Source organism: Ailuropoda melanoleuca, chromosome 11, assembly GCF_002007445.2.
Source record: "Ailuropoda melanoleuca isolate Jingjing chromosome 11, ASM200744v2, whole genome shotgun sequence".
NCBI lineage: Eukaryota > Metazoa > Chordata > Mammalia > Carnivora > Ursidae > Ailuropoda > Ailuropoda melanoleuca.
Genome location: NC_048228.1, coordinates 54,691,307 through 54,714,932, shown reverse-complemented (window position 1 = coordinate 54,714,932; position 23,626 = coordinate 54,691,307). Strand labels below are relative to the sequence as shown.

The 23,626-nt window shown below is 37.2% G+C and overlaps 1 protein-coding gene across 1 annotated transcript in view; it reads right to left on the bottom strand.

Moving 5' to 3' along the window:
* Positions 1-2,207: 2,207 nt before the first annotated feature.
* The window catches only part of GC (GC vitamin D binding protein), a 33,535-nt gene continuing 12,116 nt past the window's right edge, over positions 2,208-23,626 (bottom strand). Inside the window, exons 3-13 of the mRNA XM_011225364.3 lie at positions 23,162-23,294; positions 20,687-20,898; positions 19,431-19,563; positions 18,824-18,918; positions 15,444-15,573; positions 14,353-14,555; positions 13,488-13,617; positions 12,932-13,029; positions 10,977-11,109; positions 5,408-5,464; positions 2,208-2,961 (exon numbers count right to left, since the gene is read on the bottom strand). Coding sequence (XP_011223666.1) covers positions 5,435-5,464; positions 10,977-11,109; positions 12,932-13,029; positions 13,488-13,617; positions 14,353-14,555; positions 15,444-15,573; positions 18,824-18,918; positions 19,431-19,563; positions 20,687-20,898; positions 23,162-23,294 — 1,297 coding nt within the window. The 3' untranslated portion in view covers positions 2,208-2,961; positions 5,408-5,434. The remainder of the gene's footprint in view (positions 2,962-5,407; positions 5,465-10,976; positions 11,110-12,931; positions 13,030-13,487; positions 13,618-14,352; positions 14,556-15,443; positions 15,574-18,823; positions 18,919-19,430; positions 19,564-20,686; positions 20,899-23,161; positions 23,295-23,626) is intronic.

Below are 23,626 nucleotides of genomic sequence, written 5' to 3'. Positions count from 1 at the left end.
AGCGAATTAGAGGCTTTTGCACAACAGGTTCCATTCAAGCCTGATTAAACCCCAATCTCTGAGAATCGCTGGTCTATAGATTGGGTGAAGGTGAGGCTTTGGTGGTGGGGAGAGGTACACAGAAGGAAGACCGGAGTCATAAAAACACAAGCTTCTAAGTCTTCTTGTTTATTTTTAGCGATTTGAAAATTGGGTAAACGGTCAAGTTGACTCAGTTCTTGTTTCGTTAGAGCATATTGCTGTTGAATTAAATGACATAATAGAAAGGCTTTCCCCTTATTATGTTTTTAAATTAAAATCTCCATAAAAAGGAGCGTTGTTTCTTTTACGAATTTCCAGAAAAAGGTATTAATATACTAATCCTGTGTAGACCACCGAAGGTGATGGTTCTCAGGTGATGGTTTAAGAATCACTTGTGGAATGATGTAGGCATCTAGAAAAACACAGGGGATTAGTACTACAATTTGAAAGACATTAAGTCTTGTAAAGGACAATGCAACTTACAGAAGTTTTGTGTGATGGCTAAACTTTATGAGTCAACTTGGCTAGTCTATGGTGGCCATTTGTTCAGTCAAATGTTAGTCTAGATGTTGCTATAAAGGTATTTTGTAGATGTGATTAACATTAACCACCAGCTCACTCTAAGTAAAGGAGATTACTACCCTTGACGATGTGGATAGGCCTCATCCAATCAAAGGCCTTAAAAGCCAAACTCTACCGAGAGTACAAGTCTACCTCGAGGCTGCAACATAGGAGCCCTGTGTGAGTTTCCAGACTGTTGGCCTGCTGTGTGGACTTCGAACTCGCCAGCTCCGTGACTGTGTAAGCCAATTCTGTAAAATTTCTCCATTTCTCTATCTCCTTTTAGTTCTATTTGCTTGGAGAACCCTTATTGATATTGTTTGTGAGTGCCATGTTTAGAAACAAAGAATTTTGTTTGTTTCTGTCATGGTGAGTACCTCGTTTTTGGAAGAAGGTGATAGGTAATGCTTAAAAAATGGAGCATTATTTATATATAATAGACACAAGTAAGATCAGCTACAGTTGACAGTAGATGGAAACTCAAAATCATCTCTTTAATGATGAGAAACACCTAGGAAGTGAGTGTAGATTTTGGCAATATCTTCTGAAAAGATCTCTGCTTCCCATAAAGTGGAATAAAAGCAGGGATAATTATGTATATAAGTCTAAAATTAAAACTTGTATTAGAATGATGGCATATTTGGGTCAGAGCTCCTTAATATAAAAGAAACCGATGAAAGTTCAGAGTTTGCTGGAAAATACATTCGGGAAACGATGAAAACACTACTTCAACCCATCATGTAACATTTATCGAATACTTAGTGACAAAAAACACTCTGTTCTGCTTGGTCAGGCATAAAAATGCTTGACCAAAACGGGCTCGTTTATAGTGGTTAATGAACAATTTGTGATTTCTCAAGAACGGAGCAGAATTTTCCAAGATTAATTTTACAGAGCAATATTTCTGGGCGATATCCAAAGAGGAAGGGGTCAGTGGTTAAATTTAGGGAATACTAAGTTGTACACAGTTACTTGTGACTCTTCGAGGGAGATATATTGTATCTAGAACTAATTTCATTGGGGAAAGCATTCTCCAGTATGCCCATTAATTTTGTATGGCATACTGGACTTAAAGGCTAAGTTTTTCCTTTGTTCTTCACTGTTACCATGGGCCTTTTTGGTGTTTCACTCTCATTTTTATCAATGACGTTTACGTCTCAGAGTTGGTTTTCAAGCTTCAGCAAGGTACTTTTGGAAGTGAGAAAGAACTTTAAGAAATCTAAAACCCTGCCTGATTATGTAGTATATAGTTTGTTGTCTTTTTTTTTTTTTCCTTCATGGTATCTGAAGAACTTTCTATTTGAGGTTAATTTCCCATTTTGGAATCTTTGTGGGAGGTAAGACTGGAGCCTTCTACAGAAGCTGCAAGGGGACAGGCATTTTATTTCCCGGTTACTGGCCGCTAAAGTCTTGAGCATTTGACCTTGGCTTAGTTAATAAAATTCTTCCTGCTAAGACTTAGAATCTTGAGGCATGACCAGGGATGATTTTGGTTAATGTGACTCCACTTATATTGGCTATAAAACCTGCTTCATCTCTACCATATAACTCCACATCTACCATGAGATAAATGCACATGCCTTCAGGCAGTTAGTTATAAATATAGAACGTTTCCTTGGCTTGTATTGGTTTCAGAGAGGCATTTATTCTAAAAGTATGATCATTTTTTCAAAATAAAACCTGTTGAATTAGGACATTCATTTTTCCCTGAGCAAAGAAAGCACCTAGAAATATCCTATACAGAGTACACATGGTAAATTGAATTAAGCTGAAATCAGGTTTTTAGAATTTTCACCCAATAAATAGCTCTGAGTAGTTGTCTTTAGCAAAGATAAAAAGGTTCAGACCACAGAGATTTTTGTGCAAGGGAGATGTTGCCACACAACCAGCAGCTGGGAGCACAAACGTGTTCTCAGGAAGGTGGCGGTGGTGGATCTTTAAGAAGGGAGCAATCCCAGGCTATTGATGATAGAAGTCTGGCTAACTTTTCCTTAATGGTGCCTATTAAGCCTGAGAAGTAATCAAGAAATGGAGCTTAGTGTGTTGGGAATTTGAAAGTGGATACTTAATACTGTGAATCTTCTAGAAAGACAGAGCAGAGAGCTAGAAAAAAGCAGGGGCTCATGAGCTTGGGCCTGCCTATTGCAGCATCTTTGTGAAAATCGCAGGGACAGAACTGAAGATCAACATTGTAACATTATCCTCGGTAACATTTACGGCCTGCTTCATATTTATTTTTTTAGCAAATTATCAATCTTATCATTGTATAAAGATACTGTAGCTGATAAAAAGCAGGGAGTATTCTACTGGTCTCCCCAGGAGCTCTGGTTTTGCTTAGGTTAGGCCATCAGATGTTCCCAGGTGGTTCCAACACCAGATCTATAAGAGGAATGAAAATAAATGTTAGAAAAACAGCTAATGGGCGACAATCATAATACTGCTCAGCAGATGTTTATAAGGGCCAGTTATCTTTATGTTTAAAGAGAGAGCTGTCTAGCATGACCCATGTTATCCACTATGACCTGATGGGTCCAGAATAAAAATATAAGAAATTCCAAAGACCTGTATATAAGGCCATCACTGTTGTTATGTCAAGGTGCATCATAGCTCTTCTTTTTTTCTTTGAATGAATGTTGTGTGTGACTTTGTGCTCACAGAATGAATGGTTATGGCTGAAACAAAAAATGCAGCAACCAGCAGCACATGAGACTCCCCAGTCATGGGATTGAGATAATAGGTTTTTTTTGTTTGTTTGTTTGTTTTTGTTTGTTTTTTTACTAAAACACTTAGTGTAAGTTTTTATCAAATCCCCCTCTACTTTGTAATGAGGCAAATATACCCCCCACCTTGGTTACCAAGCCCTTCAAGACACGACCGCGGAGTTATACCATATTTCTATTTGCACAGTGCAAGAAATTCCATCTTTCTTGTCCTGAGTTTATGCCTTTGAGGATGAGAGGGAGACCCATTTGTGCTTTCCTCACTGGTTTCTCACATGGTGTAAGCACCTGGCTGTGCTGAGTGTGATTCTGGTACTGTTTTCTAACCAACTTGAATCTGTAATGGGAGCCTATTCCTTTATCTGTTGGCGGCCCAGGGAACACTATTTCCGAAGCTGAAGAACAAAGCTAACTGGCTTCGTGGGATTTATCAGGAGACCATAATTCTCTCTCTAGTGAGGCATGTCACAATCAATTTTTGGGCTTGAAGAAAGAAAGCGGTCAAGGGGACCAATAATGGTCAAGAGGGCAACTCAGGTTTATAACATGATTTTAGTTAAGAATGAAATTGCATCACACTGTTGGCTGGAAGCCCTGAATTGTAGGTGTACTTAAGAATGAGAACACCTGGAGATCAAGGCTTCAGCTCCTCTATCTGACGAAACACAGGCTTTCGTTGAGATAGAAGGCGTAGGCAACCACAGTTGGTTTAACGGTTTTAGGAACTGCTTCATACTGAACAGACAGTGCGTGCCCCTTCTGTCACAGGAGAGCTCACATGTTCTTGTAAGAGAAAACTCAGAAGAAAGTGAATCTATTCCAGAGCAATTTAAAATATGAAAAGACTGATCTATCTGGAGGGAAGCTTGTTAGAGTTTAGATTCACATTTTATGTAGCGGAAGTGGCAGCAACTTTGCTGGTAGGACTGGCATTTCCTAGGCATTTTCTATACATCCCCCCTTCATCATTACAACAATGCTGAGAGATAGATATTGTAATATTTTCTTCACAAAAAAAGGAAACTGAGCTTTAGGGAGTATAATAACTTGCTCACAAAGATAGATTCTAATGTAGAGTGGGTAATTTCAAAAGTTTCTGTGACCACCCCCATTGTCCGGCCTCTCAGGATATTAGTTTTCTATTTTACTGTTTTATAGTCAAAGAGTTTATATTGAAAGCCTGGATGTGATGGAATGATTTAATTTCCTTAGTCAATGGTCTTTGCTTCCAAATCATTTTGAGGAATGTTGTCAATAAATCAGCAAAATAACCATCTTAGAGCCTTAAAAAGCCTCCATTCAATGAAGGTCTGAAATAAACCAAAATGATTGTTTTCATCATTTTTTAAAAGATTTTATTTATTTATGTGACAGACAGCCAGCGAGAGAGGGAACACAGCCGGGGAGTGGGAGAGGAAGAAGCAGGCTCAGCGGAGGAGGCTGATGTGGGACTCGATCCTGGAACGCCGGGATCACGCCCTGAGCCAAAGGCAGACGCTTAACGACTGCGCTACCCAGGCGTCCCTGTTTTCATCATTTTTGATCTCAAGTAATATCTTTAAAATGAATACAGTTAAATCTGGAGAGAATAATTTTATTACTGTGCAGAGTTGAGGTCCCCTTCAGTTTAAGGTATGGGGTTCTACTCTATGCTCTTAACATCGTCATGCATTTTTTAATGGGTGAAAGTGTAATATCTAAAATAAGCAAGTGATAATACTTCAAACATGTTGTTTGAATTTGAAAAATGCTTCTTTCCTCTTAAGAACCCTGTTGTCTTTAAGATTTGATGGACTCTGTCTTTAAACGGAGTCTTTAAACTTTGAATGCATAAAAATTCCTGAAATGATCTCCATGTTGTTATTATCTTAGATGTGAGCTTGTAATGGATATAGTACCTAGCTGGGGACCTGAATTCGAGGCCTAAATAGTCAGAAGTTGGTTGTGTATAGGCGTATAAGCTTCTTAACTTTTCCATATGTTTAATGTTTTCACTATAAAATGAGTTTAAATAGATGATAGTTAGAAAGGAGACTATTAAAATTGTTCTTGAATTTTAAAAATACAAATCTGGGTTCTTTGCTGCCTTTAAAAACTATACTTACCTAAGACCACACACACATGCATCAGGACTATAGCATATTTTTCATTTCAACATCAATCTGAAACAAAAAAATGTCTTCTAAGTCATAAAGTATTTCATAGACTGTTGCAGAAGGTATACACAAATTCGAAACTTGCTTAGGGGAAAAGATTCTTGTCAAAACATAGCTTTATATTAAACTCTTTATTAGCCATCATTCACATTTATTTGTTTTTATACTGTCCTTGCCCTTAGAATTTACAGTGTTCCAGGAAAAATAGACAAGAAAGAAATGACAATAGTTAGTAAGTGCCAATTACTGGGTGTGCACAGAATAATATAAGGGCTAACGAAGAGCTTTAGTGCCAGGGAAGGATTCCCAAAGGAGGTAGGTGAAGCCTAAATTGAATCCTGAGACTTGACGAAAGATATAGCCAGGTTGGAGTGAGCATTAGGCTATCTGGGATGAGTCATTATGTGCAAAATCCCTGAGGTAAGAGCAAGCTGAATATACTTGAAAAATTGCAAGTAGTTCAGGAGAACCAAAGCAGGGGGAACAAGAAGTAATGGTAGATCCGACTGGAAAGGAAGTCAAGGGTCCAGTCTCTATTACAAAACAAAACTTTAGATGCAATGGAGATAGAGGAATGTACTATTTTGTGTTTTCCAAAGGTTATTTTGACCTCTGTATAGAGATGAGGTTGGGTGTGAGGCATGGAAGGTGGGGGGACTGGAGATGAGAGACCAATCGGGACATTGTAATTCAGGCAAAAGGTTGCCTGAATTTAAGTACCAGTAATGTAGAAGTAAGTGGGGAGATAGAGATACTAAGGTGTTAGAACTGATAGGTTTTGGGATTTGGAGACGTGTGTGTGTGTGTGTGCGTGTGTGTGTGTGTGTGTGTATAATGTGAAATCAAGGATCACTTGTTATCTTAGACAACGGGTGAATGGTGGTGATATTCATAAATTTAGGAAACGAGGATGTTTTAAGGGGAAGATTTTGGGCATGTTGCAATTAAATTTCTTGTGGGATGAGAGAACCCCATGAAAAGTTGGATAAAATGCTTGGTTGGGAAGGAAGAGATCCTGGCTAAAGGAAGAGATTTGGATATTTAAGGCATGCCCATGGCTGAGAACACTCAGGAAAAATGTAATATAATGAAAAAGAGCAAGGAAAAAAAACTCTGGAAAAGAGGAAATTAAAGGATGGCTAGAAGAGGACAATATGAAATAGAAGAAGGGAAGAATCCTAGAAGGACAAAAGGTAGAAAATGATAATATAGATACCAAAGAAATTGTTTCAAGGAGGAAGGGATAGTTGTGGGTATCAAGTGTTTCTGTAGAGAAGGCTGGTAAGGACTGAGAATTACACTACTGGTTCTATTGGCTCTTCATTTGAAGATCAGGATGAGGGGTACGGATAGATCACCACATAATGAAACACTGATTTTGTCTGGTTCAGAAGTGCCTTTTGCCATTCTTCCAGCGGCTGTGCCAAGTATATTTAGAATGGTAGATAGAGGTGGATCTCTGGATATAAATGACTTGGAGTCAATGTAGTAGATGGGCATTATTTTTAAGGAAAAAATCTGTCAAGCAAATAAAGGGCAAGGAGGTTTAATAAATTATATCCCAAATATTACAGGGTGACAGGACAAATATTTACACCAAGCATTGAGAATCAAAGTGACTGTTGTTGTAACGTGAAGTCCCAGAGGCCAGCTCATTAACCCAGCTGTGAGATTAGTGTAGAAAGACCATCTAAAGGGCTAATGCAAACAGCAGAGGGCCTACTATCCCAGTGCTTCAGACAATCACATGTGCGCAAGTGTCTCAACTCCATCTGTCTCCCTCTTCTCTAGCAATTACTGAAAGATTGGCTATTCAGCAGCACTGTTCTACATTTGCTGGTTATAAAGCAAGAAAATCGTTATAAGCCTGCCTTTTCATCATCGTAATTGAAAATACAACGTTTTTAAATGGCAGTATGTTACAATAAAAAATCTGAAAAACAACTCAAAAAAATGAAAAGCACTAGAATTGAAGGAAACATTTGTGTGCAATTGTTCAGTTTATCTTGTATGATGTCAAAAAGGAAAGTGTGCATATGGATAAACATAACAAAGAGTAGGAAAGGGGTAAAAAACTGATGCTTTTTGACAGAATGTAAAAAAAAATACTTAGTCCTTTTAATAACTGAGTGAGACTTTCAGCAAAATCTGCTGGAAACAACTTCTAGGTGAGGTAGTTTTATTTTTCTGGGATAAAGCAACCTAATTCAGCTGTTGTAGGTCAGTAGTAAAGAAAGGGACTTGTCAGTTGTTTTATGCTGAGCGTTTTTGTGCTGAAAATGATCAAAATATTCTAGCAATCCAGCAAGCCACTCCTCCAATTTTTATGTTTAGAACCTCACTTGGCCTGAATTTTCGTGAAGGTGAACATGGTCTATTTCTCAGAAGAATTTAAAGAACAGGCTTTCATTCTTCCTCTGCAGTTCTAACTTTATAAATTGCTACAAACAAGATGGGCTAACAGGTTTGGCCCTAGGGTGTGAATGTAGAAATTCGAAGAGAAATCAGAATCTCCCAGGGTATTAAGCAGAAAAACAAGGTGCCGTAGCTCAGTTTGGCAAACTAATTAGGACTTTGTCAGGTGCAATACAGTCAAAACAAACAAAACTTCACTAAAATGTTAATACTCAGAGCCCAGACGTGCCTGGCTTTTAAGTTTTTAAATTCCAGTTAACGTGCAGTGTGATATTAGTTTCAGGTGTGCAACACAGTGATTCAGCACTTCCACACATCACCCAGTGCTCATCACATAGTACTCCTTAATCCCCAACACCTGTTTAACCCATCCCCCCACCCAACTCCCCTCTGGTGACCATCAGTTTGTTTGCTAGAGTTAAGAGTCTGTTTCTTGGTTTGCCTCTCCCCCCCCTTTGCTCATTTGTTTTATTTCTTAAATTCAACATCGTGATTTCAGCTCCAACATGTTGTCGCAAATGGCAAGATTTCATTCTTTTTTTATGGCTCAGTAACATTCCATTGTGTATATATGCCACCTCTTCTTTACCCATTCATCAGTCAGTGGATCCTTGGGCTGTTTCCATAATTTGGCTATTATAGATAATGCCCTTATAAGCATAGGGGTGCATGTGCACCTTCAAATCAGTATTTTTTATCCTTTGGGTAAATGCCTAGTAGTGCAATTGCTGGGTCCTAGGGTAGTTCTATTTTTAACCTTTTGAGGAACCACCATACTGTTTTCCAGAGTGGCTGTACCAGTTTGCGTTCCCACCAACAGTGTAAGAGTGTTCCCCTTTCTTGGCATCCTTGCCAATACATGTTTTTTGTATTGTTGATTTTAGCCATTTTGACAGGTGTGGGGTGGTATCTCCTTGTAGTTTAGTTTTGATTTGCATTTTCCTGATACTCAGTGATGTTGAGCATCTTTTCATATGTCTGTTGGCCATCTATATGACTGCTTAGGCAGAAGACATGAAAAGACATTTTTTCAATTTTTTAATTGGATCATTCAATTTTGGGGTGGTGTTTTATAAGTTCTTTAGGTATTTTGGATATTAATCCTTTATCAGATGTATCATTTAAGACTTGGCTAACTTTTAAAAAGCCATTTTAAGTATAAAAGCTGCTATTGAGAAAAGAGACATTTTCTAGCTGGGAAAGAAAACCAGACCAGTCAGTGGAAATCATGAGGGTAATACCGTGGCTTAACTTGTAGAAGAAAGCTCTCAGAAATGAGGCCACCCCGCAGTGAAATAGGCCACCTCTAGGAGAAAATAAATTGAATATAGACATTTAAATATAGACTGAATGACCTCTGGAAGGAATTAATGGAGTGAAAAATTATACTAGATGAACTTTATAGTTTTTTCTGACCTTGAACTTTTGTAATTTCTATTAAGTTCTCAGATATTTTCAAATGTGCTCAAACAGAATACTAGAAATAGAAAAAATAATAGAATAATAAGGTGAAACCAAGCTTTCATCACTTTCATGGTTTAAATGAAAATCTTTTAAGAATTTATATGCTTTTGTCCAACTCATAGAAGAGGACTTCTAATTGACATTAAATTATTAGCCTAAATATTGACTTACACTATAGTTAAATTTTTTATGTAAAAACACAAAAATGTTTCAAGAATGGATCATAAATGCTTCTTCTCCAACACATGACAAAATAAACAATAGTAAAATCAGTCAAATCTCAACAGCCACTGCCAGAGTCAGAAAGGGGTATAATTTAATATCATGAGCTTCATAAAGAGGTGAGCAAAGGAAGAAGATATTCTGGTTTGGCATAGAGTTGCTCTTTACCCTGCCTCTCTATTCCAGAAGTGGAACGGATGGGACAACACTGTTCTTGGAATTATCACTAATACCTCCAAACTAGCAGTAAAGTGAATGAACGGTTGTCTTTTTGACTCTTCTAAATAGTTGAAATGACTGCTGGGGAGGAACAAGTCAGATGGAGGATGCGAATGGGCTTACTGTAGCTGAAAAAGGCCGAGAGAACCTCTCCCCATGGAATAGGGTAGATACTGATTTGGTGGAGGACATCCTAGCTTAAAACATTTAACAAAATCTCAGAGCACGACCAGATCTACCTGCAGCGGGCCCACGTGGCCTAAACTGGGCTCTCCCCCCTCTTCTATACCTTCAGCCTGCTGTAAAGGTAGTACGCTAAGTACCTGCCTCTCACTGGCTTATAGGAAAACAGCAGGAGGCTCAGAAAAGGGTACACTAAGGGACTACAGAAAAAAGGTCTGGCTGGAAATGCCTCTATATGCACAAGGTTAAAAAAAAAATCTGGCATCTACACAAATTACACAAATTACATTTAAGCGACAGAAGGAAAGCTAGAGAGGAGGGGGATGGGGGAAAGGGAATGGAGGAGCAGGAATTTAAATTATGAACATTTAAAGAAAAATGAACCCAAGAACTCCCAGATTCGTGGGAGGAGTGGGGAGGGCAATTGGAAGATGTGTGAGTTCTAATTTCTTTAGCTTTTAAAGTTTGGAAGGAAATTGATAGTGTCTAAAATTTTTTTTATAATTAAAAATGACTCCATCTTAACTTTTAGACATTAGTGACCATTAATTTTCAGTTGCATTTTTTTCCTAAAACAAAATTAAGTTTTTATAATGAAGAGCGAAGGTGTGTGATCCAGGTTTCTAAAAGTATTTCTATCTACTGATACCTATATGCATGTACATACATGAAGTAAATTCACAAAATATTTACCCTCACTGTGTGAGATGGACTCTTTCTACCATATTTTTTTCATTTTGAAAAGCTGTTAACATGTTAAAACTTTCAGTTTGAAAAACACAGCAGTATACTTTAACACAAGGGTTCATGAATATAGGCAACAGAGTTTTGCAACTGTCTCAATTTGCTTTTAAATTAGCATTAACAAGGAAACAGTAATCATTTTGTCTTTTTGATGAAAGTGTCAGGAAAAGCCTGCCACATAGGCGTTTCAGTAACAAAGGAATGAGTAAGTCTGAGTACAGAAGTTCCTAAAATACTGTGCACTGCTAAGTAGAGGGTTAAATTTTCTTACCTCTGAATCACAATAGAGAGGAGGTGAGTTGATGGAACAGCACTTGGAGGCAAAATCTGAGCGCCTGTCAATCAGCCCTTGGAGATCCATGGAGCTGGCATCAGGCATTTGAGCTTTTAATTGCTCTGCTAGTCTGAAAGACCATATTTATGTAAGGTTTTACTAGATGTATTTTATAAACCTTTCTGATGCAAGATAATCCACTTCAGGTCTTTTACAATTAAAAAAATGGAAATAGTTGCTCTTAAATATCAGATCTGTGGAGTGATTTTCAGTGACTCAATTTGAGGTAAGAAAGTGAAATCTCCATCTCTTTTAAGCTCTTAAAAGTAATCTTAAAATTTCTTGCTGGATTTGAATTCCCATCTTCCCCCTTTCATTTGCTCAATTATATTTATATGGACCACTTCCTCTCCTATTCCTGACTTTTCATCTTCTCTCCAGTGCTAGATTTCAAGCTCCTTAAAGAGTATTTCCCTCATGGGACTTTGTCACCTTGATCCTTTTTCTCTTCTCTCATTTTATACAATTTCCCCCTCAGTGTGCCTACTTCTCAACTGGCTATGTTGTAAAACACAAAGAAGGTCAGAAACTTTGGCTCTTGTTTTTAGCTCTATTATAAGTTAAATTTCCATCTAGCTTTCAAGATGGTGCTAGGACTTGTTCTCTGTATTCTCTCCCAATTTGAATGGTCTATATTATCTTGGTATCTCTCTACGCTTATAATGGGCAACTCAGCCTGTTTTTATGACCTTCTCCAGGAACTACTTGCCAGCCTACTTGTGGGAAATGAGAGGTGGTAGAAACCCAAATTTATCTCGGGGTAAGGTAGATGCTGGGAAAGGACGAGAGGGTGAGAGGGACTAGTTTGCTCATAAAAACATTACTGAAAGGAGTAGGTCCCAGTTGGAAGGGGAGGCAAGTCAGACCAGAAGGAACTCAGAGAATGGAGAAAGAACAAGTGTGGGTATGTATATGTGCAGGATTTCAAATACCTGGATGCAGTTGTTATGGGCTTTGATTTCATAACCTCAAATGTCAATTCTATTCCATTGCTATTTTTCATGTATTGAGATTCTATAAATTGTTAGTTGCCCAATGCAACACTGGAGTAAAAAACTTGTGTTATCTGCTTAATGTTATTGTATACTGTTCTCTGATAATTGGAAAATAAGCATTCTGACTTAAGGCTTTCATAATTTTTCATTTTCTTATAGAGCTTTGCTAAAGTAGGCTTCATGGGCGTCATTGAAGGAAGTGACCTACTTTTGGGATTCTTAGGTCTCTTTGTGGAGTTCTATTCATGCTTGCTTTTGGCTCATGCTGATCAAGATGATTTGGAATGGATCTAAGAAATCTACTTACTGAAGTTGGGAATGCCATGGGTGTTTAGGAACCCAGTAAAATTTGTTTCACTAGTATGGCCTTTCGTACTTGAGAAACGTGACTATTGTCTGTTGTACAACATTACTAATGATGAGTTATTTTTGGTTTATAGGGAACTCATGCTGGTAGTAGGTGGTACTACACTTGATTGAAAGTTTGGCTTGGCTTGTCGGACACAACATGCAATGAAGTTAGGTAACCTTTTTTGGCAGTTTTACAGTTCCCCAGTTATGTGTAGCGACATTTACATAAGCTTTAGGGCAAGAATATTGATGAACTCTGGGCTAATTTGGTATTTTTTGAATCCAGTTCCTGCAGGTCTTGCAATTTATACTTCTGTGGCTCTGTCCTAATTGACCTCTCACCTGATACACATGACCTTTTTCCCCTCTGAAAAGAACTCCATTTCTTCCTACACAGATACTAGATTCCACTTTTTAAAACCCTTGATAGCACCTCTTCTTTCTATTGCTCACTTAGCACATATTAATCTTCAACTGTACTTGCAAGTCACAATACCAAACTATTATTGATAAAACGTAGAGAAAACAGCCAGAAAAGTGCCTTACTTTTTCTTATACTCAGTAAAAGTGTTTTCTGAATAATCTGCACATAGTTTTTGTCCTTTGTCAATGAAAGAAGATAACTCCTTTTTCAGTTGAGGGCCCTGTAAGAAAACAATTACGTACAAAATTATTTGTCTTGAAGCATTGTTCTAGAAGACATCAAATCAGAATTCCATTTAATGTATTAGTATGTGTGTTTCTTACTTATACCACACATTGGCAAACATTTTCTACATCAGGCCAGATAGTAAATATTTTAGGTTTTGTAAACTATATATAGTCTCTTTTGTAATTACTCAACTCTGCCAATATGGCACAAAAACAGCCATAAACAATGTGTAAACAAGGAGGAAGGCTGTGTTGTAGTGAAGCTTCATGAACATTGACTTTTGACTTTCACATTTTTTGTCATAAAATTAAAAACTTTTAAAAATATAAGCCCATTCTTCGCTCACAGGCCATATAAACACAGGCGGTGGGTCAGATTCGGCCCATGAGCTGCAGTTTTCCAACCCTTGACTTCTACCAAGGTTGGTAAAGAAAATGAAGTGAGTGGTACCTGAGCATTCATACAACCAGTAGAATCTTCAGAGTCACAGCATTCGGCAAGGCTTTTCAGGGTTGGCTCAAGTATTTTACTGAGGAATACTTCTGGAAGATGTGTTCTCCTACTTAGTTCAAATGTATACCTGGCATGAGAGGGAAAGGAGAGAATACTCTTTAACATGAGTAGATTTTGTGTATGTGTGTCGTGTCTGAAATCGGACCTCTATTATAAAGGCTGATCACCTGGCTCCTGCCTGTTCATTAAAAATAAAAGATTTAGGTAAAACTGACTCCAAATCAACAGGTTTGGGATTAACATTCTCATTGAAATGCAAATTATTAGTAGTTGCTTTGGAGCCATTCTGATTAGTTAATACTGAATTAAAACTGTGTGTACTATACATACACATATGTATATATTCTATATAAACATATCTATTTCAAATGCATATGGAACTAGCTTTTGTGGAACTATAATACAATGCACCCTACATAAAGCATCAAGTAGGCACCTTGAGTGGCTTTTCTGTGAAAGTAGATTTGTGTAACTCCTTCCATTGTCTTATTCCTTTGTTCTCTATGCATTTAGGAAAATATTTAGACAAATATAAATTAGTCTAAAGTTAGCCTAAATTCTAATATTGGTAGTTTTCCGACCTGTTAATCCAACTTATTTGTGAAATATTTCTATGCCATGGATATGCATATACTTGTAGCTTATGCAGCTCATGGTCTATGAACATATGGCGTATTTTAGTTCCCCATTGGATGAAAACAGATGAATGGGAAGAAATGGTAAACCTTTAATTTCTTTGTCTTTTAATGCTAGTGAATATCAATACTGTCAAGAAAAAATTAGTCCGATCAACTCTACTTACTGATCTATGGCTTTGGTATTCCCTTTATCACATACGTCGGTACTCGTGGGCAGCTCAACGGCTGGAAGCTCAGGTGTGGGAGCAGCTGGCATGAAGTAAGTGCACACAAACACGTCCATGGGTGTTTTTTCTTGACAACAGTCCTTAAACTTAGAATTCTTTGTGGATAAGTTGTCACAGATTTTTACTGTATATTCAGGCAGCTATAAAAGCAATTGTGAGTTTGTGCATCGTTAGTATCTGGTTGGCCTCATTGAAAATAAGGAAGGCTTAGGTAGGCTTACAAGCTCTGGCACGGTGTATATGAAAGGTTCTAAGTCAGGTTGTTGAAAAACATCTATAACACGGACCTGTTTTCTTAGTGGAAAAAGACCAGGCAAGACAACATACCTATTTCTAAAGAGGTCCACAGACTTGGAGTAACCTTTAGGTAAAGCAACTGTTCAAATTCATATCCACTGGAAAGGATTATTTAAATGAAAAAATTGTGGGGAAAAATTGACCAAGTTATAACAGGTATAAACATGAGCAGTTTCCAATAATCTAATGGTTGCAATATTGTTCAATAGAACTTTGTGATGAAATGATTTGTATCTATACTGTCCAATACTAATGAACATTTGAAATGTGGTTCGTGGGGCACCTGCTGGCTCAGTTGGTACAGCATGGGGCTCTTGATCTCAGGGTCATGAGTTCCAGCCCCATGCTGGGTATAGAGATGACTTAAATTAATTTTAAAAAGAAATTTTAAAATGTGGCTGGTATTACCAAGGAGTTGAAGTTTAAATATTAAGTTTTAGATATTATAATTAAGTTAAATAACTTAAGTTTAATTATAATTAAACTGCATTGGGCTGTGCAGGTAGAATAAGGTCTCAGGAGTTAGATGATCTTGTCCTCGTGTGTGTACTTTGCCACTTACTAGTTGTAAGACTTCAAATTATTCATCGTGGTTGATCTTGTTTCCTTATCTATAAAATGGAGTTAGCAATACTCTTAAATTTCACAAGGATTCATTGAGCTGATGTATGTAAAAATCAACCTAGAGTGCCCGCCACTCAGTACATGGTCCAGGATGAGGATTCTCTTACCTCCTTGGCCATGCAGTCCTCAGAGGTAGACTCACAGCACTTGGAGAGGATTGTGTTGATCTCTTCAGCTAGTGGCAAAACATCCTCCAGTTCAGCAGTTGGCACTTTCTGGGCTAGTTTTATGAGATGGCTAAATAGTTAAAAATGAATTGTTAGCTCAGCCGCATTCCGTTTTCTTGGTTTCATTATGAACCTACACTCTGGAGGAATAATACCATAGTTTCAACTCTTTGTCCTCAATGGCTGCATGGAACACATCTGCTGTGTATATGATGGACCCTATGTGCTAGAGCCGCTATTCAAAATTCAGCCATCCCCCAGCAACCATTTTGTATTTTAATACTGATATGGCCCTTTTCTTCTTGCCAGATCTACTACTTGCAGCATGACCTTAAAATGTGAGTTCTAAAAGAGCAATAAGGCACTGATGTCCCTATTCATAAGGCTAATGTCCTATTTTTGTGGCCCCTTCATTGTCCTTTCAAAAATGGTTTATGGATTTTAGAATTTAGAAACTGGAGATTTAAAAAAATACCTATAGCCCTAGATCACAGAACTAATAAATGTTGATATTTTGCTGTATAACCCTGGAGCATTTTATAAGGTTTATCAAGTATTAAATATTTCATAAGGGATTATACTCTGCCAAACTATTCATACATTTGCCTTGTTTCACTTAATATATCAGGGATATTTTCTCTCTTAAGTATTCTTTTTAAATTGTGGTACAATGCTTAACCTTAAGTTTGCCGTCTTAACTATTAAAGTGTATAGTTCAGTACTGTTAAATTTATTTACTGTAAGTAAATATCTGTAAATATAAAAGATCTCCAGAATCTTTTTATCTTGCTGAACTGGAGCTGTATGCCCATTAAACACTGACAGCCTCCCCCCAAGTCTTTGGCAGCTACCTTTTTACTTTGTTTCTATGATTTTTCACTACTTTAGATACTACACAGAAGTGGAATCACAGTATTTGTCCTCCTGTGACTGCTTATTTTGCTTAGCATAATGTCCTTAGCATTCATCCCTGTTGTAGCATGTGACAGGATTTTTTCAAGGCTGCATAATATTCCAATTCTATGTATACTACTTTTGTTTTATTCATCTATCAATAGATATTTGGATTTCTTCTACCTCTTGGCTATTGTGAATATGCTGCAATGAACATGGGTGTGCAAATATCTCTCTGAGGTCCTACTTTGAATGCAAAAGTAGGACTGTTGGATCATAGGATTCTATTTTTAAATATTTGAGGAACGTCCATACTGTTTTTCATAACGGCTGTATCATTTTCCTTTCCCATTAATAGTGCGCAAGAATTTCAAATTCTCCACATTCTTGTTAATATTCATTTTCTGTTTTGGTAGTGGCCATCCTAATGGATGTGAGATGACATCTCTTTGTGGTTTTGGTTTGCATTTCTCTTATGATTAGAGATGGTGAACATCCTTTCATATGCTTGGCCTTTTATATATCTCTTGGATAATTGTTTAAACAACTCAATGAAACAGTGTTGAATACTTTCTTATTGAGTTATGGAAGTTCCTTACATTCTGGATATTAAACCCTTGTTAGATATACTCGCCAATATTTTCTCATTCTGTAGGCTGTGTTTTTACACGTGGAAGTTTAAGTTTGATGTCCCATTTGTCTATTTTTGCTTTTGTTGTCCATTCTTGATTTTTTTATAAGAAATCATTGCCAAATCTAATGTTCCAAAGTTTTCCCTTTTGTTGACTTCTGAGAGTCTTACAGTCTTAGGTCTTATGTTTAGGTTCAATCCATTTCGAATTTTAATATATGTATAAGGTAAGGTTCAATTTCGTTCTTGGATATCCAGTTTTTCCAGCACGATTTGTTGAAGACACTGTCCTTTCCTCATTGTGTAGTCCCAGCACCTTTGTTGAAATTCATTTGGCCAGATATGTAAGAGTGTATTTCTGAGCTCTCTGTTCCATTAGTCTATATGTTTTTAAAATGCCAGTCCCATAGCATCTTGATTGATATTGCTATGTAGTATGTATTGAAATCCTAAAGTGTGAGGCCTCAAACTTCGTTTTTCTTTTTCAAGATTGTTAGGGCTATATAGAGTCCCTTGACATTCTATATGAATTTTAGCATGCTTTTTTCTATTGCTGCAATAAATACCATTGGGATATCGATAGTGATTGCACTAGATCTGTACCTTGCTTTGAATAGTATGAGCATTTTAACAATATTCTTCCATTCAATGAGTACAGAACGTCTTTCTATTTATTTGTATCTTCTTCGGTTTCTTTTGCCAATATTTTATAGTTTTCATTAAATATCTTTTTACATAGCATTATAACAAACCATATGGCATATAGTATATCTCATATGGATATACTATAACTGATAGAAGAATTCTCCATTCTAGGGAAATTTAGAAAGACTCTAATTTTTTCATATTTAAAAAGAAATGGTGCAGCAATAATGTATTAGCTAAATCTTTGTTCACATTCAATGCTATTTCCCTGGGATAAATTTCCAGACACTAATGCAAGTATAAATTAATGATTAAGATACTTATATATATTTTATAGGTGGTTTTGTATTCTAAATCCTTATGTTCTATTTGCCAAATACACCATCTTAATGCAGAAGGAAAATTAAAGGGAAGGTCTAGAGAAAATGTTGTTTAGTATTTGAGTATTTCTATTGGAATATTATTTTTAAAGAACTCAAGAAAATTGTTTCTATTACCATGAGAGAACCTTAGGACCTGATGCCAGCACAAAACTTTTTTTTTTCATTATCATTAGAGGGGGGAAAAGCTTGTGGATCAGAGTAAAAAGAATTAGACTGTAGATACTGGAAAGATAAATTTGCAAATTCTGTTAACATAGAAACTGTCAAAATACAGTGTAACAGTAGCCACACAAAAATCAAAGTGAAGGTTACAAATTAAGTGATTAGAATACATTCAAAAAGCTTAAGAGATATACATCATATATAGCACAAAACTTCATAGAACAAATAAGAATTCAGGAAGTCACATCCCAAGGGGAAAAAAAAGGCAAAGGAAATAACAGGTGATGAACAAAAAAATTATTTTTTGTTTTTGTGTTTATAATACATACTAACATGAATACTGAAGAAACAATTTCTAGTGGTCTACCAGTTTTCCCATGAGTATGTAGAAAAGGTTGATTAAAAGTAAATCTCATGTTTTACAACATAGCCTTACTTATTCATATTTTATGTAGAGAAAAAGAACTAGGCTGTATTTTTGTGAATTACAGGAACATAAGACTGTAGCGCATATATTCTATTACAAATATTTCCTTAGAGAATCCTAATATCATGGGTAGTGTAGAAGCAAACAGCTAAACATACTGATGGTGCTTAATCTTTACCTGAGCCTTGATTTCTCCTTCCCATAAGCAGCATACTGTGAACAGATTCTATTTGACATAGTGGTGAGAAGTGATAAATGTTTCATCTGGAGTCTCTAGGAAGTAAATGAGAGAATCCTATTAGATGGTCAAGATCCATTGAAAGCAGTGTTCAGGAATGGCAAAACAAACAAACAAAAAACCTATTATTTTTTACTATAAAACTGAATTCTGACCAAATAAACTTACTGATATTCCTTTCCTAGAGGTGGTTATGTTTGTTTTTCCAATGAATGAAATGTAAAGGAGGCATTTTTTTAATAGATTTTATTTATTTATTTGACAGAGATAGAGACAGCCAGTGAGAGAGGGAACACAAGTAGGGGGAGTGGGAGAGGAAGAAGCAGGCTCATAGAGGAGGACCCTGATGTGGGGCTCGATCCCACAACGCTGGGATCACGCCCTGAGCCGAAGGCAGACGCTTAACCGCTGTGCCACCCAGGCGCCCCATAAAGGAGGCATTTTAGAAAGGTTTACTGATTATGGAATCTGAACTCCCACTATTTAAATTGAATGGCATTAATAGAGGAAAAAATAGAACATAACTACATAATAAAATAATACCTACCTCTTTCAAAAAGCATACTGTTGGGCTTGGTGAGGTACAGCAGGATCCTACCATAGAGAGATAACTCTTGGTATAACTGACTAAGAGTGATAGAGGGGCTTGTCCATAATTAATGGAATATTCATACATAAATCTGTGGGGGGAAAATAAGATTGGTCAAAACATTTGTGGGAAGCAGAATCTACTTTTTCATAAGTATTTTGATGGAAAAAGTATGTTTTGCATTAGCTTAGTTTTATTATATAAAAAGCACTAAGGATTTAAAGAATGGGTTATAATACTAGTCACTTTTAACCAGTATTTTCATTAATTCCTTAAATTTCCATATGGATTACTTGAGAGGAAAGGCTATTTGTCTCTTTGTAGTTAGTGTCTACCAGCTGCATGGCTCCTGGTAATTGCTTACTGTTGATTGAACAAATTAAAATGAGATACATTTACCTTTCATGATTTATCACAGTTTATTCTTGACAATTGCTTGCTTATTTGCTGAAATCTTTAATTTTTAGGAGCATAAGCCCTTAAGGGTCTGTAGGATACTCTGAAATCTTGGGCAAAATCCTCTCTGAAAATTTTCCAGGATGAGAAAGCCAATGAATTTTTATAAAATCATGACCTTAACTTCAAATTTCTAAAGCCAATTTGAGTGACATTGCATTTGACTTTTGCATGTGTATTTTGCTATTATCATAAACAGAATTGTATTGCTGTACACATTTTAAATGTTTAATGTTCAGAAAAGCTTAAGTTTTTTTTTATTCCTACATCCCTAGAAACAGTTGTGAATGTGACCTGTTATACCACATAAGTGAACATGTAACTTTGACCATCTCATTGTTTAACATTTATTAGTAGTCAGATTATATATTCTAATATTAGCATTGGAAGATCACAAAAACTAACAAAAATGAGGGGGAAATCTATATGATGGAGTGTGCAAGGATCCCTTGCATAAGGAGAATCCCAATAGCTGTCAAATATTTGAAAATGTCACATAGAGAGGGAATCCAAGTGATTCCGCTTCAGACAATAGAACCGTTTGGCAGTTTTAGAAAGTTGACTTCATCTCTGTCTGAGAAAGGCATTTACAATAATTAACACTGACGGAGATGAGAAGTCTTGGGGAGGAGTGAAGTTCTTATTGGAAATTGTCCAGGTGGCTATAGACGAGGTGTTTGTATAGAGGAGGGGGTTAGATTCGACCCACTTCTGGTATTTTATGCCCTGAAGTTTTACTTAAGATGAAAGCAGCTTACTGCTCAGCAAAGTCTTTGGGATCTTTCCGGAATGCCTCACAGATTTCATCATTTGTGGGCTCTACGTAGGTAGGAAACTCTTGTGGCTTGTGCTTCAGGGCAGCCATACAGAGTTTCCGTTCAAGGCCCTCTCTGGTACAGCACTCAGCAGTTCCTGGGTGTACTGGGAATGGAGAGTCCTTTTCACAGGACCTAGCAGACAATGCTGAGGTCTAGAATGAGAGAAGAGAAATAAGTCAACTCCTATACGGAAGTTTCCAGGCTCTTAGTTCACCATTCAATATACCTTAGTCTTAAGTTTAAAAATTCTCATTAGTAACAAACCGTCCATGCCAAAAGCTTCATTGAATGTCTTGTCCACATGACAATTTGCATAGTTACAGGCAAATACAGGGTCTTGCATTAATAAAGGACTCACTAGGATAAAAACAGAACCTTAGACTGTGTTTGCGTCCTTTAGCTCTGTGTTGCTTTGGGGAGATAGTAAGTGAGGTCATTTGAAAAAGCTCCACTGGTGATTCTGCTATGATCTCCCACCTGCTTTCTGCTGCAGATACCCCAGTGAGAAGAAGCACCTCCTCCTATTAAATGAGCAGACTCTTGACAGACTCTTAATTCTTTTTTTTTTTTTAAAGATTTTATTTATTTATTCGATAGAGATAGAGACAGCCAGCGAGAGAGGGAACACAAGCAGGAGGAGTGGGAGAAAGAAGCAGGCTCATAGCAGAAGAGCCTGACGTGGGGCTCGATCCCATAACGCCGGGACCACGCCCTGAGCTGAAGGCAGACGCTTAACCGCTGTGCCACCCAGGCGCCCCCCAGACTCTTAATTCTTGACTGCATTAGTCTTCTACATTTGTTGGCATTCTCTTACTCACTGGCTCCTGAGCCTGCTTTTGCACCAGCATCAGAGTATATAAATTTAGGTGCCTGGGCTGTACGATGCAGAAATTCTGATTCATTAAGTCAAAGAGGAGGCTTTTAAGGAGCTGTTTCCCAAAGCCCCAAACTTTTATTCTGACGTGGATGGCTTGAAAACCACAGGTGCACTGGTAACCTGTGGGCAGGTGAAGCCCATGCTAAGGGCACTACCAAAGCAACTTCAACAGCAAAATGTTCTTTTGGAAAGAATTTGATATTTGGAATAAATGTAGAATTGAGATCATCCCTATATAAAAATTATCTGGGGATTTAATAGGGCAAAAGTGCCTTGACATGTTTATATTTATTTCAGAAGTTAGTCATTTTTTAAAAAACAAAACTTCTAAGGATCTTTCCTATAAATGAAGGAGAGCAACATGATGAATTAGTTAACGTAAACCAATAGTAAACCTCTCCTTCTCTCCCACACCTATTTTCCATCAGACTCTCAGAACTTAGGAATTCTTAGGAACTCTTTATCCATATCTCTTTTTCCAGTGAATTCCTTTTTCCATTTCTTTCCCTGGCAAATCTCCTGTTTTTCTTTCCTTCCTTTCCTTCCTTTTTCTTTCAAATTACCTCCTTTCAAAAAAAAAAGTTCGAAGAGTCAACACATTTTTAAAAATGCTTTGAACAAACAGGAGAAAGAAGAAGGTATTTAAAAAAAAAAGGCAATACCATCTCTGTTTTGTTATGATCTGTCTCTACAAACCTGGAGCTTATCTCTGGTCAAGGGATCACTTAGGAAATACATGAAATAAAATGTAAATAAAAATGTGTTCTGTTAGTGGTCATGGTAGTTTAAGGTGGTGCAGAAGGTCAGGTTGTAATTATGGATATTTACAGAGTTGGTGATGGGAGAAAGGGATTACAATTCTTAGAGGATACATAAGGGCCAGATGAAGCAATTAATGGGTAAGAATTATCATTGTATAGGACATATTCTAATCAGATCTTTGGAGCATGGTTTCTGCAGGCTTTAGCAAGCAGATATTTGTCTGTGAAGGCCTTTATCAAGATGCTTCTAAATGTCCTTTGCATGAGGCCTGATGACTGCATTAGTAAATTGCTAGAAACCCGTCTTTTAACCTTTTTCAGCTCCTGTTTGCATTTTGAACCCTGTCACGTCAGCATTTTAACTTCTGCATATATACGTCAAGGGAGAACCTGGTATATGGTTATAGGGCAACATTTGAACCTGCAAATAATTTGAGGTGAACACTAAATTATTCTGGGGCCGTTGGTACCAGTCTTAACATGATAAATACATATGTATTTATCATGGATTTTAAGAAACGCAGAATATATTATGACAAGAGGTTCATGAATTAATATATGTCCCAGTTTTCTCATTTGAACCTTGTAGGACTGGTGGGCAAAACTGATTCATTGTGCTAGAGTAAGTCTGGGCTCTGGAGGTAATGGGCTTCCTAAGTCTCCCAAACTTAGAGTAGGTGGAGTTGCTGTCTAAGATTTCTCCAAAATATGGCATAAAAGCCTATCCTGGCTTCTTTCTCTGGGCCACTGTGGACATGGCCAGCCACGTGAACCTACCCTGAGGTCATAGCATTCGGGATCGGCCCCTTCAGCACAGCAGGCTTCTGTCAAGGAGACAACTTCATTCACAAGGTGACTGATCTGTTCGAATGTGCTGCTGGGAAACTTTCTGCTGTATAAGACCATTGATCTGAGGAGGGAAAACAGCAGGTCAATATATATAGAATTTTTAAAAATTTCACATTTGCACAAATTAAAATATGAAATCTGTTCAGTCTTAAGCATATTGCACACCTTGATTAGTGAAAAGAACAGGAGGTTGACTTTTAAAACTTAGTTTTTGTTCCAGGCAAAATTCTCTTGTAAAATGGAAATTGGATTTGGGGTTTTATTCTGAGCAGCCTCCTGTTCTTTCCTCTCTCAAGCTTCTCCAGTAGGACCTGTCCTGTATTTTGTCTTTGTTTGCCGTGGTCCCTCTATATACTCTTTGGATTCTAATTTACCTTAGAAATACCTGTGCTG